The sequence below is a fragment of the Pteronotus mesoamericanus genome, unplaced genomic scaffold (assembly GCF_021234165.1).
Source record: "Pteronotus mesoamericanus isolate MK-2021 breed Mesoamerican mustached bat unplaced genomic scaffold, CSHL_Meso_final scaffold_408, whole genome shotgun sequence".
NCBI lineage: Eukaryota > Metazoa > Chordata > Mammalia > Chiroptera > Mormoopidae > Pteronotus > Pteronotus mesoamericanus.
Window position 1 is genome coordinate 1,074,346 of NW_026555315.1, and position 17,832 is coordinate 1,092,177.

At 63.1% G+C, this 17,832-nt stretch overlaps 1 protein-coding gene across 5 annotated transcripts in view; it reads left to right on the forward strand.

Moving 5' to 3' along the window:
* Nucleotides 1-10,047: 10,047 nt before the first annotated feature.
* SLC38A10 (solute carrier family 38 member 10) overlaps nt 10,048-17,832 on the forward strand; it is a 31,728-nt gene continuing 23,943 nt past the window's right edge. For all 5 annotated transcript variants that reach the window (XM_054592994.1, XM_054592996.1, XM_054592998.1 and 2 more), the window contains exons 1-3: nt 10,048-10,450; nt 13,434-13,551; nt 17,521-17,566. In XM_054592994.1, the coding sequence (XP_054448969.1) occupies nt 10,352-10,450; nt 13,434-13,551; nt 17,521-17,566 (263 nt within the window). In that variant the 5' untranslated portion in view covers nt 10,048-10,351. The remainder of the gene's footprint in view (nt 10,451-13,433; nt 13,552-17,520; nt 17,567-17,832) is intronic.

Below are 17,832 nucleotides of genomic sequence, written 5' to 3' on the forward strand. Positions count from 1 at the left end.
GTGTCCAGGCGGCCCAGGGCTGGTCCCGCCTCAGCCCAGGGCTGGGGGATTTGCGGGTGGCAGGGGGCCCCCGCGACAGGCAGAGCTCTGCCCCCCGGCCGCACCCCGGCCTGCAAGCTGGCTCAGCCCCGCACAGAGCGCCCACGGAGAGGAGGGTGCCCTTGAAGTCTCCGGCCGCCCGCCGGCGGGGCCCAGCCCCAAGGTCACCGCCAGCCCTGGCTGCAGGAAGGGAGAGGGGTGAGCAGGAGGTTATGGTGTGGAGGGAGGAGGGAAATAAAAAGAGATTACATTTTTAAAAGGTACTCTAGCTGTCTGCTGACACCATCTCTGGTCTCCATCCGTTTTATGGCCTGACGGCTCAGGCAGCCGGCCCCTGTCCTGCAGGGCGGGGCGGGGGGTGAGGAGCCAGCCCCCCAGGGCGGCCTCGGGGACCCGCTACCTCTCCCGATGCCTGGCTTCCGCTGGGAGCTGCCCAGGCTGAGAGAACCCAGCCCCGGCAGGTGCGGTGGGGGGGCTCCCGGCGCAGGTGGGACCCCGAGGGCGGAGGGGAGCCTGGCCCTTGGCTGGCGGCCACTATCACTGCCCATCTATCCCCCTGACAGGTCAATTTTCTCCCGTGTTTTACAGGACCTTTCAGAGCAGGAAATGTGATCTGGTGGCTGATTGATGTCCTTACCTGGTCTTTGTTCCCAAGGCTCCACTCCGCCCAGCCTCCGCGGTGCTGAGCCACTCCATCCGAGTGTCCGGGCCGGGCTGGGGGCGCTCCTCCCCGGGGACCCTGCGCGCTCGGCGCCCCCAGGGGCGGGACAAGCCTGCCTCTGGGACGGGGAGGGAGGCCGTGCGGGTGCACCACCATCACCACGTTCCCCGCGGGGGGCTTGTCTGGGGCAGTTTGAATTTCCTGGTGCAGGGGCCCCCTGGGCCACATCCTCCCGCCACCTGCGCAGGTGAGGAGTGGCCTCCTGGGTCCCAGGGAGAAGGATGAAGGGGCAGCATCTGGGGGGAGGGCTGCGTCCCTCAGCAGCGGGCGGGCCTGATGCAATAATTGTTTCTTTATGTGTGGAGTCGGCTTTTGTGTTGAGTCCTCCCCGGGTGTGCGGCCCGTGCGCACCTGGGGACTGGGCGACGGGGCCTCTCTTGCCGACTCTGGAGGACGGGCGGGCGGGCGGGCGGGGGCCGGGGGCCTCCGCGTCTCCTGAAACAACACAACCTTTGTGTGCGTTCGGCCAGCTCTCCATCTGCGACGATGTGGCCCACAGCATTTTCAGAAAGCCGTTGGTGGACATCGCACGCGAATTCAGCTCAGGGTCACTTGGTCCCCGCCTCTGCCAGGTGCTATCCCCCGTCCCTCCCAGGGAGGATGCTGGGAGTCTGGGACTGTGGGCACACTCCCCTGGCTCCGGGTGTTGACTCCGGACCCAGTCGCCAGGACAAGGCACGGGTGGAGTCCTTGGGGTGTGGCTGACTCTGTGAGCGGGCCAGGCTGTGCCCGCTAAAGGACAGAGCAGGCTCTTCCCGCTCCTCGCCTCGCCGGGGTCCTCGGCCCCAGGCCCCGCCTTGCAGCAGCCCGCTGAGATCCCAGGGCCCTTGCCGCCTTAGCCCGTGTGACGGCAAGGACAGTGCTGCTGCCTGTGGCCAAAGACTGGCTTTGGCCGATACAAGACCCACTAAGGTGAAATTAACAGGGTTCGGACTTGAGGTTCCAACTGGAGGGAAACCTCATACCCACCCGGCCGCCCATTTGTCCCCCCACCCATTCATGCCCGCACCTATCAGCTACCCATGCACCCAGCCGCGTGCCATGCGTCGCCCCGCGCCCCAGCACCCGCTGGCCTGTGCGCGCGTCCGCCACCCATCCGTTTTCCATCCAGCCGTCCGTACATGCACTTACCGATGTTTTTATCTTTCCACCCATTTGTCCAACCACCCAGCAATCCGCCCACCCACGTGCCCATTCACTAACTCCCTCTTTCACCCACTCACCCATCCATCCACCTATTGGTTCATTCATTCATTCACTCATTCACCTATTTGTCCACCCACCCACCATCTGTCCATTCCCCACGCCTCCATCGAAGGCTTGCAGCCTCCACCCGCCCACCTACCAGCACAGAGCTCTGACAACATTCTAGGCCTGGGACTAGGTGCTGAGGCCACAATGGTCTGCAGACATTAGTCCCAATATGGGGGAAGGACAACCTGTGAATCCAGGGGGCTCTGGGGGCACGTGAGCAGGGCACGGATAACCCGGGTGGGGGAAGGGGAGAGCCAGGGAGGCTTCCAGAAGGAGGGAACTGAAGCTTCAAGAGGGGTAGGGAGGAAGGGCCTGCTGGGCAGAGGCCAGGAAAGGCCTGGTGTCTTTGAGGTCGGGGTGGGGGCTCAAGGGGGCTGGGGAGCAGGCTGGGGGCCTGGGCTCCTGAGCTAGGGCGGCCGGGAAGGGGCAGGCGCGAGAGCCCGCGCTCGGGGATTGGACCGAGGCGTGACTGCGGCACGGGGCGGGTGCGAGGTGGGGGCTGTGCCCTTCGAACCTTGTACCTGTTGGCCCGGCCAGTGGCCGCCCCGCGCCTGCTGGCATGGAGGGAGGACAGAGACTCCTCTCCTGGCCGCGTCTCCCAGCTGGTGGCGTCGGGGCACGGGCAGGCCTGCTGGCAGCAGGTGGTGGGGCTCGGAGCCAGGAGCCAGGAGCGGCCTGGCCCCCCGGCCCGGTGGCCCCGCTCTCAGGCACGGCTGTCTCGGGAACCTCCGCCTGTCCTCAGGCCCATCCCGGGCTCCTGGCCGAGGCGGGCACCTTGCCTACAGCCAGGTCAGGTGCAGGCACTGGGTGGGACTCCCTTCCCGGCGCACCTGGAGGGCGGGGACTCCAAGTCTGGGTGGCCCTCGTCATCAGCCCCAGCCCCGGGTGGGCCCGGCTGCATTTCACGAGCCCTCCTGCATTACCCGGAGGCTTCGTCTGCGTTAGGCCCCAACCACGGACCAGAACAGCAGCTGGCGGTGGCGGCGGCGCCACGCCCTGCACACCTGCGGCTTCCCGCACAGGCCCGCCCCGCCCCTCTGACCTCTGCGCAGGTGGCCGCCCCTGCATCCCCGGGGTCCGTCGAGCGGCCTGCAGAGGCTGGGCAGGGCCCGAGGGGGCCCCCGCCGGGGGAGGGGTGGGTACTGGCCGGGTGCAGGCAGGGGCCCCGTGGAGGAAGCTCCTGCCGTGCACCAGGCGCCCGGTGGGCCTCACCTAATTTACAGCCAGGGGAGGGCTGAGGAGACCGAGCCTCAGATGAAGACCCGGTGCAGCCCTCGGGCTGGAGGCGGGTGACTTGCACCTCGAGAAGCCTGTCGGCAGCTGCAGACGGAGGTGGGGGTCTCCGCGGGGGCCCTCCAGCTCATTCCCCGCCCGCCCCCGCCCAGGCCCGCTCTGGCCCTTTCCCAGGGAGCAGAAGGCCCTGGGTCCCCAAGGAGAGCCCGTGCCCTAACTCCCACCTGCGTTCCCGTCTCCGTCACCGACATCGGCTGTCACGGGCTCTAATTACGCAGGCTCCATCTGCCGGGGCCGCGCAGCTGAGGAAGCTCTCAGAAGCTGCGGCCCAGCCCAGGCATGCCACATTCCTGCATACCTGCCCCGGCCCACCGCGCCTGCCCCGAGCAGGGCAGCCAGGGTGCAGGGAGCCCGAGGGCGGCAGCTGCCGCACGGGGCGCCTGGATCCAGCCCAGCTGCGCCCCAGGACTCCCAGCTGTGCGACAGCCCCTCCCGCCCCCGCACGTCATAGCCCCGTCTCCAGCCTGGCCACGAGAAGTCAGTGATGTATCACTGGGGGTCCGCTGGGCTGTCTGGAGGAGCTCGGGCGCTCTGAGCGTGAGGGTGGGGGAGGGTGCTCCCAAGACCGGGCTTGTCCCATGCGACGTGGGACCGCCTGGCTTTCCAGGGTCGCCCCCAGCCTGTGGGTCACGGCTTCCCATGGAGCCTGGCCCGAGCCCACAGGGCTTGTGGTGTCTGGACGGGCCCCGTTTGGGGCGCCCCTCTTAGGGGAGACAAGTGCCCCCTCCGCAGCCTGGGCCCTGGGCTGCTGCCCCGTGGGGAGCCTGTCCTGGGGAGGCCTCCCTGCTGCCAGGGCCTGCGGGAGCTCTGGGGAGGAGGGCCGGCGGAGGCCCCGGCAGACGCCCGCAGGCCACATCTGCCGGCGGGGCTGCCATTGCGGGCTCCAGCCTCTGCACGTGAGGTGGCCGCTCCGCTTACTCTCCTCGCCCTGGCCGCCCTCGGGGAGCAGGAATGTGGCCCTTGCCCCTTGCGGCCTGCCCTGCAGACGGTTTGGGGGCGGGGGGCTGTACCTGCAGGGCTCTTGGCCTGGCTTGACCCCGACTGGCAGGCTGAGCTGCACAGAAGGAGGCCCTGGGACTGCCTGGCTCCCCTGGGCCCAGTGTCCCGGCTTGGGGAGGGCTGAGGCCCAGAGGGAGCCGAGAGGCCGTGGGCCTGACGGTTGAGTCAGGCGCCAGCCCTTGACCTGCGTGGTGCGTCAGGAGGGGGAAGCCAGACGGAGAACGTGCGCAGCGATGGCCCGGGCGCTCCCGTGCCCTGATCCCGCCTGTGCGCGTCCCAGGTCCCGCCCCGTGGACCCGCTGCCGCCCCCGGGTGCGGGGAAGGAGCCGGCCTGCGCACGGCGCCCGGGGTGCGGGCCTGCGACTCTGTCCGGGCAGCTCTCCCTCCTGCCTGGGCTTTTTAGAAAAGGGGGAAAACTGTAGATGAAAGCAGGTTTTTCATCGTGTTGAATCCTCCGTTGCCCCTCTAATTACAAGAGGAGACCGCGACCTTCAGGCCCTTCCCTCCCCGTGGCCAAGATGGTAATCTGCAGCTTTTGTCTGAGCCAGGGGACACCAGAAAGGTCGCACCGCCCCTCCAGCCCATCCCGGTCCCTCTCTGACGGGTCTGGGGACACACTTCTTAATACGGCTGCCGGCAGGACCTAGCTGATGGCTCCCTATGCAGGCGGGCACAGGGACGCCCTGGGGGGCACCAGGCCTGCAGGGGCCGCACGAGGCCCCCAACGCATGCGCGGGCCAGCCCCGCGTGGTGTTGCGATGTTCGTTGTGTCCTCCTTCTCCGAGAGTGGCCTGAACTGTCTCCAGGGGCCAGGCCCCCAGGCATCGTGCGGGACCTCACTGTCAGCGGGAAGTCGCTGCCGCCTCTGCTCGGCTCAGGGGACAGAGGCGGGTGGCTGTGTGAGGCGGGGCTTTAGAGTCACAACGCTCTGCGTCCGCTTAGGAGTTACGTGGTCTTGGCCAAGCTGCTTTGGCTCTCTGAGCCTCAGTTTCCCCCCTGTGAAGTGGGGAGGGCAACCGCCAGGGAGAGCTGCTGGGAAACACCAGAGGTTTGCTCCTCCGCAGTGAGTGGCCCGGGGCTGGGGTGCCTCTGTCCTAGGGGCCCAAGTCCCATTCCTTCCTCAGCAAATGTCACAGAGCTCACTGTTGAGTGGGCAAGACGGCCAGGAAGCAGGGACTTGGGACGTGGGTGGGGGATGCTGTGGGACCGATGGCCGGGCTGCGGTTTTCCCGGCGGAGGGCCTCGTGGCCGCCCCCGCTCCAGCCAGAGGTCTCTGGAGGCAGATGACACGTGCCAAGACCCTCCACCCCGGGCGCCCACAACGGGCCCTCCTAACCCGGGAGCCCGGCCCCAGTTCTCCTCCCAAATCCGAGCCACCAGGAGTCACCAACAGCCCGTGTTCTGGGAGCAGCTGCTTTGGGGCTGGAGGGTGGACTCCCACAGCCGGCCCCCGCCCCAGCACGGCTCCCCGGCGCCTGGGCCGGCTCCCTGGGCACCTGAAAACCGGAGAGGGGGCCCCGACAGAGGAAGAGGGGATACGATCCTGCTCCCTGCCACACCGGGGCCAGCCCAGGCCTCCCCCAAGGGGCTGAGGAAATGAGTAGAGAAAACCACCCAGACCCGACACCTGGTTCTGATTCTTCTCATGGCTCGTTGAGGCCAGGTGCCCCCATCGCTACCCCGTCAGAGGAAACCCAGGCCAGGGACGGGTGTGGGGCGGGAAGTGGGTGCAGGCCTGAGGCTCCCTGCGCAGACGGGGTCCCACTCGCCCTCGCGGCCTGGCTGCGGGAGGGCGTCGGTGGCGGCACCCGCGCCGGTGGGCGCCTGGCCAGCCCACGCTGAAGGAGAGCCTTCCTGACCGTCGGGCCTGCGGCCCTTTTCAAGGCTGCGGCATCATTTCAGCGGCGGAGGGGAGCGCAGGCAGGCAGGAGGCGGCCACAGGCCTGGGCGGCGCCTGGATGTGGGGCAGCCTCGGGGGAAGCCGACCAGACAGGGACCTCGAGCTCCTGGACAGCTCAGCCACGGGACTGAGTGAACGGGTAACCCCCGCTTGCCCGGAGACGAAAGCCCAGGCCCCTGGGTCTCCAATACTCATTTCCAAGGGGCCATCCTGGCCTCAAGTTTGGGAGTGGGAGACACTGGCAGAAAAGCGGGGAATTGCCCAAAAAGACGCTCTTGGGGAAAGAGGGGGCCGGCCCTCACTGGGACTTCTACATTCGGCCCCACAGCCCGCCGCAGGCGCGGTCACGGCTCCGTCCTCCACCTGCGGTGGCCAGTCCTCAGGTGGCCACACCGCCCAGGCTCTGCCCCCGCGGTGGGCGCGCGGCTTTCAGTGTGGGCAGGCAGACGGAGGAGGAGGCCTGGGGGTGAGCGTACGTGCGCGCAGCGTGTCTTCCAGCTCCGTCCAACGCGGGGCCCAGGAGCCAGGGCACAGATGCAGCGGCTGCGCACGCACTCGGGGCTCAGATCACGGCTGCCACCCTCCCCTGGGAGGAGCCAGGGCTCCTTGGAGAAATGACTGGTTCCATGAAAAGTGCAAGATGAGCTGGGAAAGGAACATCTCATGGATGAGGAAGGAAAAACAGAGCTCAAAGAGTGACGAGGGCACATTGAGGACACAGGAGCCAACCGAAGGGGCTCTCCCGGTCCCCGTCTGGGATGATTCAAGCACCAGAATGTATAGCGATGGTGATGGGTCAGAAACCCTTGAATAAAATAAGAAACCATGAGTCCACACGGATACAGATGAACTAATAAATCGCAAGTTTGGTGCCCCAGGTGGCGTGGCTCAGCAGATGGAGCGCTGCACTGCGAACCAAAGCGTCGCCGGTTCGATTCCCAATCAGGGCACGTGCCAGGTTCCCGGTAGGGGGTGCGCGAGAGGGAATCACACATGGATGTTTCCTCTTCTTTCTCCCTTCCTTCCCCTCTCCCTAAAAATAAATAAATAAAATCTTTAAAAAACTATGTGTTTTTAAATGCAAATTGTAAGTTTGATAAGGACTAAGCTGTTTCATTTCAAAGTGTCTCCCCACAAACCACTCATTCGTTACAAAGAGATAACGTGACCCTGGAAGAGCCTATCTAATCAAGTGACGAGGGGTCCGTCACGGTAATGGGACAAACTACACCCGCGCCTTAGAGGATTCAGGGGCACCACTTCCGGGCAGTTTCTGCTAAAGAAACACAATTGGAATCTTATCACGAGTGTAGCAGGCAGAGTAATGGCCCCCCAACGATGGGCTCCCGCCACCCCCTGCTTGAGCCCTGAAACCTGGGAACATATTACCTTACATGGCAAAAGGGACTTTGCAGATGGGATTAAGGTTATAGACCTTGAGATGGGAAGATTATCCTGGATTATCCGGATGGGCTCAGTCTAATCACATGAATCCTTAAAATTAGAAAATTTTTCCTGGCTGGGTCAGGGAGAGGACACGTGAGAAGCCATCGACACCCCCAGACTCCACCCACCGCTGCTGGCTCTGAAGTTGCAGGAAGAGGGCCGCGAGCCCCGAGAAGCCGCAAGCCCCGGGAAGCTGGGAACGGCCCTCGGTTCGCAGCTGGTGAGAAAACGTGGCCTTGGTCTTACTGCCCAGAGGAACGGAGTTTTGCCACCTGTGAGATAGTGGGTTTGTCTTGGGTGAGCCACTGAGTTTGCAGAGATTTGTTAGGACAGAATGAAAAGCTAGTACTGTGAGGAGTCACCACACAAACCCAAAGCGGGGCATGCAGGTTAGTGATCGAGCACATAGAAGGAGCTCTCCGGAGTGCATAAGAACAGAGACAAACGGCTCATTAGAAGAATGGGCAAGAATGAATAAGCATTTCACCAAAAAAAAACAGGAATGGACAAGAGAAGTGTGAGCAGATGATTAACCTCATCTGTAATTAGGGAGAACAAATTAAAACCGCAATGAGATTCCATTTCATTCCCCGGAAGGCCAAATCGATGGCAGAGTAGAGCAGGGGTCCTCACCCTTGGTCCTCCGGTCAAATTGGGCCTCCCCGTGCTTTTGTAAATAAAGTTTTATTGACACAGAGACACGCTTATTTGAGCTACAAAGACAGAAGTGAATAGTTGTGACACAGGCCTCATGGCTTGCACAGCAGAAAACGCGCTGTCGGACCTTTACAGAAGTTTTCCAGCCTCTGATGTAAACTGGCAAGAACTCTTACAACTGCTTTGAAGAGCAATCTGGCGACATCCAGGAAGATCAAAGGTATGCGAGGGCTGGAACCTGCAATTCCACGGCCGGGTATTTACCCTAGAGACTCTAGCATAGGAAGGAGACAAGTATCGTAATGTTCCTGCTTCACTGTTTATAATGGCAAGTCAGTGGAAACAACTCAGGTGCCCTCAGCAGGAGAATGGACATGCATATTCTGGGCTTTTTAAGCAACAGATTTCCACAGAAGAGCAAGAATGAATGACTCAGAGTACCTGCAATATAAGGGTGAATTTTGCAAACAAAGTTGTGGAGAAAAAGGGAATTGTAGAAGAGTTTATACATAGCCTTGCCTGAGTGGCTCAACCGGATGGAGCATCGTCCGGTACACTGAAAAGTGGTGGGTGTGATTCCTGGTCAGGGCATACACCTAGGTTGCAGGTTTGATCCCCAGTTGGGGCGCGTACGGGAGGCAACCAACTGATTTCTTTCTCACGTTGATGATTCTCTTTCTCTTTTCCTTCCTCTCTCTCTAAAGCCCTTGGGCGAGGATTGGGAAAAAAAAATTATACATGTAAATCCATTAGCATAAAAGTAAACAATGCAAAATGTTCTACCCCAGGGCGCTATTGAATTAGTTAGGGTATAGCTTTGACTTCATGAAAGAGAATCCAAAGTAACTGGCTTAAACATGGTGGTTTGTCCGCCCCTCACGGAGCAGCCTGGAGGAGGTGGTCAGGGGCTGGGGACGGCGGCGCTGCTCCACCAGGTGGTCCAGGAGTCCAGGCTCCTTCTCTTCTCACTTTTGTTTCTCAAGGTCCAGACTAGAGACCACCACCTTTCTGAGGCCCTCCTAGATTTCTCTGGTCACATAGGTCTCTGCCTTTCCTGCTGTCTCTCAGTATTTCCCTACACCTTTAACATTAGAGTGCCGGATTCTCTCCTCTCGCTGCTCCGGGCGCAGTTCTGAAGGGTGCTGGCCCGGGGAGCAGATCCCCATGTCCCTCTTATGAGCTTTGTGACCTTAGCCAAGTCACCAAACCTCTCTGTGCCTCTGCGTCTCACTCGTAAAAGGCAGGTGCTAACTCTTTCGAGCAGATTTAAGGGTTCGGCCCAGACCGTTAAGGCTCCGCCCCAGGGCCCAGGGTACCAAAAACACTCTCCGACTTCGGTCCCAGGGTGTAATTGCTAAAATGAGCCCTCGAAACCCCGCCTCTCTCCGGAAGGCGCGACACGGCCCTTTCTCTCTGGCCGTCCACTGCCATTCCGGAGCGGGGCTCTGCGGGCGAGTCCCTACGGCTCCAGCCCTTGCAAGGAGGGGGTTTAGCAAGACCAGCGGCGCAAGGCCAGGGCTGCGCTCTGCACAGGTGCATAGCTCTCAGGCCGGCCGGCCCCGTCCCAGTCCCGCCCTTTGCCCCGCCCATACGGCAGGGCCTGCCTCTCAGTGGTTTGCGACCCACATAGCCCCGCCCCGAGGCCCGCGCCCCCGCAGAGCCCCGCGGTGCCCTGGTAGGCCCCACCCATTCCTGCCCCACGCCCCCGCCTCCGTGCCGTCACTTCCGGGCAGAGGAGCCCGCGGAAGGCGGAAGTGTGCGCGTCGGCCGGCCGCGAAGCCGGTTGGAGGTGTGCCTGGTTGGCACCTGGCGGCTCTTCCGGGTCTGGGCGCGGGGACGCGGAGGCGGTCGGCGCGAGCGAGTGAGCGGGAGACGATGCCCTGAGGTGGCTGCGGGGCCTGGAGGGGTGTGCAGGTTGACGGCCCCCGCCGCCTTCGCGCGAGGCCACCTCCTCCAGGCAGCCTCCCGCTCCTGTCAGGGCCTTGCGCCCAGCCGCGGTCCCGGCGCCTCGCATCCGGGCCCCCGGGCCCAGACCCCGCGCTATGACCGCGGCCGCCGCCTCCAACTGGGGGCTGATCATGAACATAGTGAACAGCATAGTAGGCGTCAGCGTCCTCACCATGCCCTTCTGCTTCAAACAGGTGAGTCCAGCGGGCAGCGGTCGCCGCCCGCTGCCCCCCGGGCCGGGTGCGCCCAGGGCGGGGTGGGGGCGCTCGGTGGCCGCGCCTGGGGGTCTACGGGCGGAATCCGAGAGACCTCGCTCAGTCGGGAGCGCTCCGTGCCGGCGCCGGCGCCGCCCGTTTAGAAACTTCGGACGAAGCGCCCAGTGACCGTCCGACGACGGACAGGGACCCGCGGGCTCAGCGCTGTCGTGTCGTTATTCTTTAGCACTCCGACCCGGCGGCACTTGCGTGCAGAAGGGGGCGCGTCGGGTCCCCCGGGCGTGGACCCAGGGGCGCTTGTTCCAAGTTGGTTACAAAGGTCGCCGGCTAGTGCGCTTTTAGATCTGCGCAGTTGGCGATATGCACATGGAAACATTGAAAAAATTCGGGAAGGTTACAAAATTATGTCCTGCCATCCTGACAGACGGCAGGAGAGAAAGTCGCCGTTGCTGACGGGTGGATCCTTTTGCCTTCAGCTTAATCCACAAATAAGCAGGCACTTGGTGCTTTAGAGAGGGCGGTTGATGGAATCATCAAATTCGGCAACTCATTTCCTAAAACTACCCTTCTCAGCTTCCTGTGCATCCAGGGCGGGGTCGCTGCCCCCCGCCCGGCCCGCCCCGCTGACCCCGCTGGAGCGAGCCTGAGGGTGGGGGCGACCAAGGAGTGGCCCCCACCACCGCCCCGCCGCTGCGGAGGATGCGGGGCCAAGTCGGCCAAGACCAGTCTTCTGGACGAAATCAAATAAGGTGGAAAAATGAGAATAAGATGGATATTTTGGAACTGAAAAATGGGCCCCAGGAGTTTAATTTTAGAGTAACAGACACTTTGCATTTTTCATACTTAGCGCCTTTTGCGTAACAGTAGCAAAGCAGCCCCAGCTGGCGTGGCTCAGTGGGCTGAGCGCCGGCCTGCGAACCAAAGGGTGGTCAGTTCGATCCCCAGTCAGGGCACCTGCCTGGGTTGCAGGCCAGGTCCCCAGTTGGGGGTGTGCGAGGAGCAACCACATGTTGATGTTTCTCTCCCTCTCTTTCTCCCTCCTTTCCCCCCTCTCTAAAAATAAATAAAATCTTTTTTAAAAATAGCAAAAGACATGTTTTTAATCTGGGGATTTTTGGTCCCCCGCTTGAGCCCCCCAGCCCTTCTGGGTGAAACTGCGTCTGCCTTGCCTGGCGGGAGGGTGGCCTGCTGGCGGGTGTGGGAGGCCAGGCCGCGCCCCTCTGGCAGCACCTGTGCCCGGGCATTGTGCGTCCCTGGTGGGGGGCCCCAGCGTGCATTGCGATGTGCCTGGCACAGAACTGCCTCCAGAGTCGTGCAGTTGGCAGGTCCCGCAGCCTTGATGCCTGTGTGGGGGGTGCCAAGGTGGCCGCCCACAGACCCCAGTGTCTGCTGTGGGGGGTGGCAGGGGCACAGGCCCCCCGCCAGAGCAGTCACAGGCGGCCAGGCCCACCGCCCGGCAAGAGCGCGCAGCTCCGCGCGCCCAGGGCGGGCCGAGTCTGGGGCGACGCTGTCCTGGGGCCTCGGAATCTCCCCCTGGGGGAGCCCCTGGCCGGGGCCCAGCGGGAGGCAAGAGAGCAGCTTGGGGGTGTGTCATTGTGGTGGGCGGCAGCCATGTCATTTTTTAAGTTTGGTGTTTTTGGTTTGTTTGGTTTTAGTAATTTTGGCACTTTAAAAAAAAATCAGCATGTTTCCCTGGCTGATGTGCCTTGGTTGGGTAGCGTGTTGTCCCGTGCACCAAAAGGTTGCGGGTTCAATCCCTGGTCAGGGTGCATACCTGGGTTGCCGGTTTGGTCCCCGGTTGGGGTGCAGACAAGAGGCAACCAGTCGATGTTTCTCTCTCACATCGATGTCTCTCTTTCTCTCTTCCTCTCTCTCTAAAATCAATAAATATATCTTTGGGCGAGGATTAAATAAATATAATTAAAGGAAATTTTAAAAGAATTAATATTTTGTTGATGTATACTGTGCGTACAGAAAAGTGCACACGCTTTAGGTGCAGTGTTAATAAGTTCTTATGAAAGGAACACGCACTTGTCCCTAGCTCCCAGATTAGGGAGCACAGCCTTGCCCGCCCCCCTCCCCGCCCTGACCACTGCCTCCCCCCGAAGGGTCCACCACCCACCGCTGGCACCAGAGACCCACGTGGCCTGCTTCTGAGCTCCATGTAACTAGAATTGTGTAACGTGTTGGTGTTAATGTCTGGCTGGTATTCCACTGCATGGACGCTCCACCATTTATTCTTTTACCTTTGCTGGGCACGCATGGCATTTCCTCTTTGGAACTCTTCTGAACACACGCGCAGGCCAGGACCCTGTGTCTGCGTTTTGTCGGGGGCTCACCTCGGAGCAAAGGGCCAGGTCGCAGGGTGAGTGTTCGCTCAGCTCTCGTAGACACCAGGGGGGCGCTGCGTTGCGTCCTCAGTTTCTGGATTACAGGTGTTGGCATGCAGCTTTTTTTTTACATGGACACACGCTTTCATTTCTCCTGGATAAATACTTAGGAGAGCAGTTGCTAGGTCAGATGGTCGAGTGTCTGTTTAACTTATAAGAAAGGCATAAATGTCATTTTTAATCTTCTTCCAGGATACGTTTACCGCTCGTAGCTGCTGATCGCAGCGGCCAGGTGGCGGTGCCCGGCAGGGTGTGCAGAGAACTGGGAGGTGCTGCGGGGCGTGTACCGAGACGCGTGGGGGGCTCGGGACGAGAAGTCCGGGCGCTCCTACAGGACACGCACAGATCTGATGTCCCTGGAGAAAGCCTGTGGCGCCCACACCCAGGGACTGATCCCTTTTGTGCCAGGGACAGGGGAGTGGCACGGAGCTGGGGCCTGTGTCTGCAGGGACGGCCGGCCTGCCCGGCAGTGGAGGGGCTTCCGGAAGCCGCAGTGCAGCCGTGGGCCTGCACAGTGAAGACAGCAGCGCAGGTTTCTTTTGTCAACGTCCCTTTCTCTTCCAACCCTCCAGTGCGGCATCGTCCTGGGGGCCCTGCTCTTGGCCTTCTGCTCTTGGATGACGCACCAGTCCTGCATGTTCCTGGTGAAGGCCGCCGCCCTGAGCAAGCGGAGGACCTACGCGGGCCTGGGTGAGCATGTGGGCCGCAGGGCGCCGGCCCCTCCGCGCGGAGCCCTGCCCTGGGTCTGGGCGGACTCACTGTTCTTCCACTTTATTCAAGCGTGCCTTCAACTGCAATTATTTTCCTTATTTTTAAATAATGCAGCTTTTAAACAGTGGTACTATAGTCACATGCTTCGAAATTGAGAAATTGAGGTGATGTGAAGGGGTCTGAGGCACTTTCCTCCCCGCCCCCTGCTCCCCCCCCCTTTTAGCAAAGGCGCAGGGAGAGGTCCCTCCTGTCAGGAGCCCCGCCCCTCTGCCCTCCCGGGGCGGGGCCTCTGGGGGAGCCTGCAGCACCTTGCTCTCCGCCCCGCTCTGAGTGCCACGGAGGGTGCTGCTCGGGGCAGGCTTGTCACCGGGTCAGGTCACCTGTCCACCCACTGGCTTCTCTACTCCCGGGTGCTGTCAGCTGTAGTTCTGTTTCCTGCCTTCTTTCTTCCTTCCTCGGTTTTTGGCCAGGGGAGGGGAGGCCGCACTCTGTTTCCTTTCGGTTGGAGCGGCTGCAGGGCAGCTGAGCTCTGGCGGCCGGGTTGCTGCTGCATTCGCTGCTCCTGCCTCCAGACGCCCCCGGCCCTGCATCCTGTTCGTGGGAAATGCAGGGTGGGAGCTGGCCCTGCGCGTGTCTGGGGAAAGCCCCGACCCCCCGCCCACCCGTGGCCGGCCGCTGGGCTCTCCCCACGAGAGTTGCCCCGGCCTCAGCTCACAGCTGTCCCGGGGAGAGGACATGGGTGTGCAGAGCTCCAGGGGACAAACAAAACGCCAGTGCCGGGGCGACCCACGTGGGGCGCAGCCTCTGGTTGTCTACCCGCCCCCCGGCCCCGCCCGGCCCGTCGGCTCGGCCTGGCGCCGAGCCGGTGCATTCTGGCCTCGGCTGCGGGAGGGCTGCTTCCTTCCTTCTTCCCGACGCTAGTGGTGCTGTCAGACTCGTCGGGGCGCAGTCGCCTGAGGAAGTGAGATTTGCCGGCTGAACCCAACCCACAAGGAGCCCTCCTTCATCTTGGGAGGGGGCGCGCCCCGGGCGGTCCCTCTTCCCCTGCGGGGCCAGGGCCTGCGGGGCGGCCTTTCTCTCCCCTTGGAGGGCCCCTGCACTACAGCGGGGTTCCTGCAGCCAGTGCCCCACGAGGTGCCCGGCTGTGTCTGAAAGGGCAAGCGGCCGTGCCCCGGGGAGGCCGTGGTTTTTGACCGCTGCCTGATTATTCTTGGACGGTCCCGGGGAAGGGACGCCGGCCTGGCTGGACGGGAAAGGCTGAGGCAGGTCCGGGTGCCTCTGGACGCCCTTCCACACGGCTGCCCGGGGCTCCCGCTTGGGACGGCCACGGCCCTGTGCCCGCCGCTGGAAGCAGGACGGTGAGGCCACCGGTGGCCTCCCGTTATGTCTGGCGCCCCCAACAAGAGGGCTCCCCCCGCATCCGTGCCAGCCGCCTGCCGTCCTGGCTTCACCGTGGTCCCGTCTCAGAAACGGGAGGCCCAGCCCGGGGGAGGAGCCCAAACGGAGGGGCTCAGGGTCTCTCCGGCGCCGGGGGCCCGCAGCCCTCCCACCTCCCGGCCGCCGCTTGCTGCTGCTGCTTCGGGGGCCTCTCTCCCTCTGCCTGGGAGAGGGGCCGCCAGGGCTTGTGCCGGGCCCGAGGGTGGCCTGAGAGGAGCGCCGCTGCCTCCGGTGCTGCTGGTGGGGACAGGCAGCCTGGGTCAGCCGGCTCCCTCGCCACCCCCGTCCCCGTCCCCGTCCCCGTCGCCTGCTGGGTCCTCCTCGGACGTGAGCAGCTGTGGGGGTAGGGGATGGACAGGCGGCCTCTGTCCAGACCTGGGGACCGTGAGGGGGACGGTGCGCTCCTGATGGGCGGGCTTGAGTTTGCGGCAGTTCCCGGTTGGCTGAGCCCCTGGCGGCGGGCGCCACGCGGGCCCCGCTGCAGCAAGGCCTGTGCCCGGCAGGGACTCACGGCGCCGGTGGGTTTTCGCTGGTGTTGCTGTGTGTGTGGCGCTTTGTTTGCTGCTTCTGGGCACCTCTGCGACATTGACCCGCCTCCCCCGGCTGCTCCTCGCTTTGCATGCGCTGCCTTCGCAGAGTCCCCTAAACCCCCTTTCAGAGGATGCAGGGAAGCACCAGCTCGTCGGTTGCCGGGACTCGCGCCCCAGGCTGTTGAGTGTGGCAGTGCCCTAGGGCCCTGGGTGGGAGCAGTTTGTGGTCCCCTGGCCCCCTCGTCATCTGGCCGCCCCATCTGTGGCCCTGGTCAGCCTGCCGCCGCCCTGGTCTGGTGCCGTGGTCCCCCCAACCCCCGCCCCCAAGGAGTGGGAGCGTAGGCCACGCCCCAACCTCCCAGAGCCATGCCAGGCAGGAGGTGGGGGCGCTGCTAGGTGTTGGTGTTCGGGACTCGGGGTGAGAGGTAGCGGAGAGACCGGTGCCTGACCGCCTGACCGGTGCGGGGAGGGGGGAGGGGTGAGCATGCAGTGGCCGGGCTGGCGCCAGTGAAGGAAAGGGGGAGACGGAGGCTGGGGCCCTGCCCCCTCGGGCCATTGCTCTGGGAACCAGATGCGTCTTTCTGGGTGAAGAAATGCCCCTCCCAGGTTGATGCTTTGACTTCATAGAGCCCCTTCCCTCTGCCTAGCACACAGGTGTGTCCTGGAACTATCTCTGAGCACTTACGAGTGTGTTGTAGACACCGCACTTCCTTTTGGAGAAGGAGGAGGCTGGGGTGGCCAGGAGCGCACCTCCCTTGTGTCCGGGCCCTCGGTTTTTGTCCAGCGCGTGCTGCCTGATGGCTATCACCGAGGGGTACGGCGGACCTTTCTGGTGGCAGCGTGGCCTGGGCTGCTGTCTGTTGCCTGGAGCTCCCAGGGTCCGAAGTTCTCAGCTGGACCTTGACTGGCATCCCGTGCAGGGACCTGTGCGGGTGCAGGTCGCTCCCGGATGCAGACAGGCCCTGTGGGGGGCTCCTGAGATGCGGGCCCCCACCCAGGGGTCAGACAGCGGGGAGGCCAGGGGACCCCGAGGGCTGCCTTCGCTGGCCCAGGCCCCTGGGGACAGGGTGCCGAGCCAGAGGCCGTCGGCGATGCCCTCTCCCTGAGGGATTTGAAAGAGATGACGAGGGGTTTTGGGCATCCACACCGGTGGCCTGTGTGCTTCCTGCTTCCTAAACCTGCTCAGGGGGCCCTGGCCCCGGGGAGGGCAGGACGGGGGCCGGAGGTGGGGCCCCAGTCTGGTTGCTCCTGGGAGACCCTGGGGGCTCCGCTGGACCATGGTGGCGGTTGGCTCCTGGCATGTCCTCTGCTGGGAGCGGGTCCAGGGTCAGGAAGGAAGGAAGGACGGACGCTGCTCTCCGCCGGGGGGCGCGCCAGGTGTGCGAGGTGCACAGAGCCGTCCGGGCTCCATCGTCGTCCGCCCTGAAACGCGGCCGGCCTGCGAGGACGCGGCCCCCCAGTCCCAGTCCCAGAGGGCCGTGCTTGAACGCACGCTCTACGTCTTCCAAAACCCCGGACAGGGAGCGTGAGGGCCCTCAGCCGGGCCCTCGGGTTCCAGCTGTGAAAACTGGGCGTGGTGGGCAGGGCGCCTCTCACCTCTCGGTTCTGTCTGGGCAGCCGGCCCTGTGCAGGGTCGCCTCTGGGGGCCTCCTCCAGGCAGGCCTCCCCCCTGCTTGCCGTGCGGGGCAACAGTTGTGGTGCAGGGACGGTTTTTCTTCCTTTCTTTTTTAAATATTTTTTTTAGTGAAAAACCAACCTGCCTGTCTTTCCTTGCTTTGTTCTTGTTTTATGTGGTTTCCATTTGTCGATCATAGATCCGAGAAAAGCATGGGACCAAAATAAAAGTGTCCCTCTTACACCTGGGAAACGTCAGACCAGCAGGTGGTTGTCACGTTGCCTTCCACAACTTGCACCTGGAGCGTCCTTACGGCGGTCGCTCCTCGCTGCTGGACTGAGCCTCGATCTCTCTGTTTTGCACTAGCATTCCACACCTACGGGAAGGCCGGGAAGATGCTGGTGGAGACCAGGTAGGCAGCGCCCCTCTGCGGGAGCCCCCCCATCAGCCGTAGCCAGCGAGAAGCTTGGCCCCGTTACGAGGCGAAGCACATGCTTCAGGCGTGGGCTGGTTATAGCTTCCAGTGTGTTTCCAATGTGTTATTTGCTAAATATTTGAACGTCCAATTTATCGTACCCTTAAAACAATGCACGTCGAGGTGGAAGCCTTATTTAGGTCTCACAGGAGGAATGGAAACACGGACGCCTGGGAATGGAGCACTGCGGGGCTCCCTCTGCT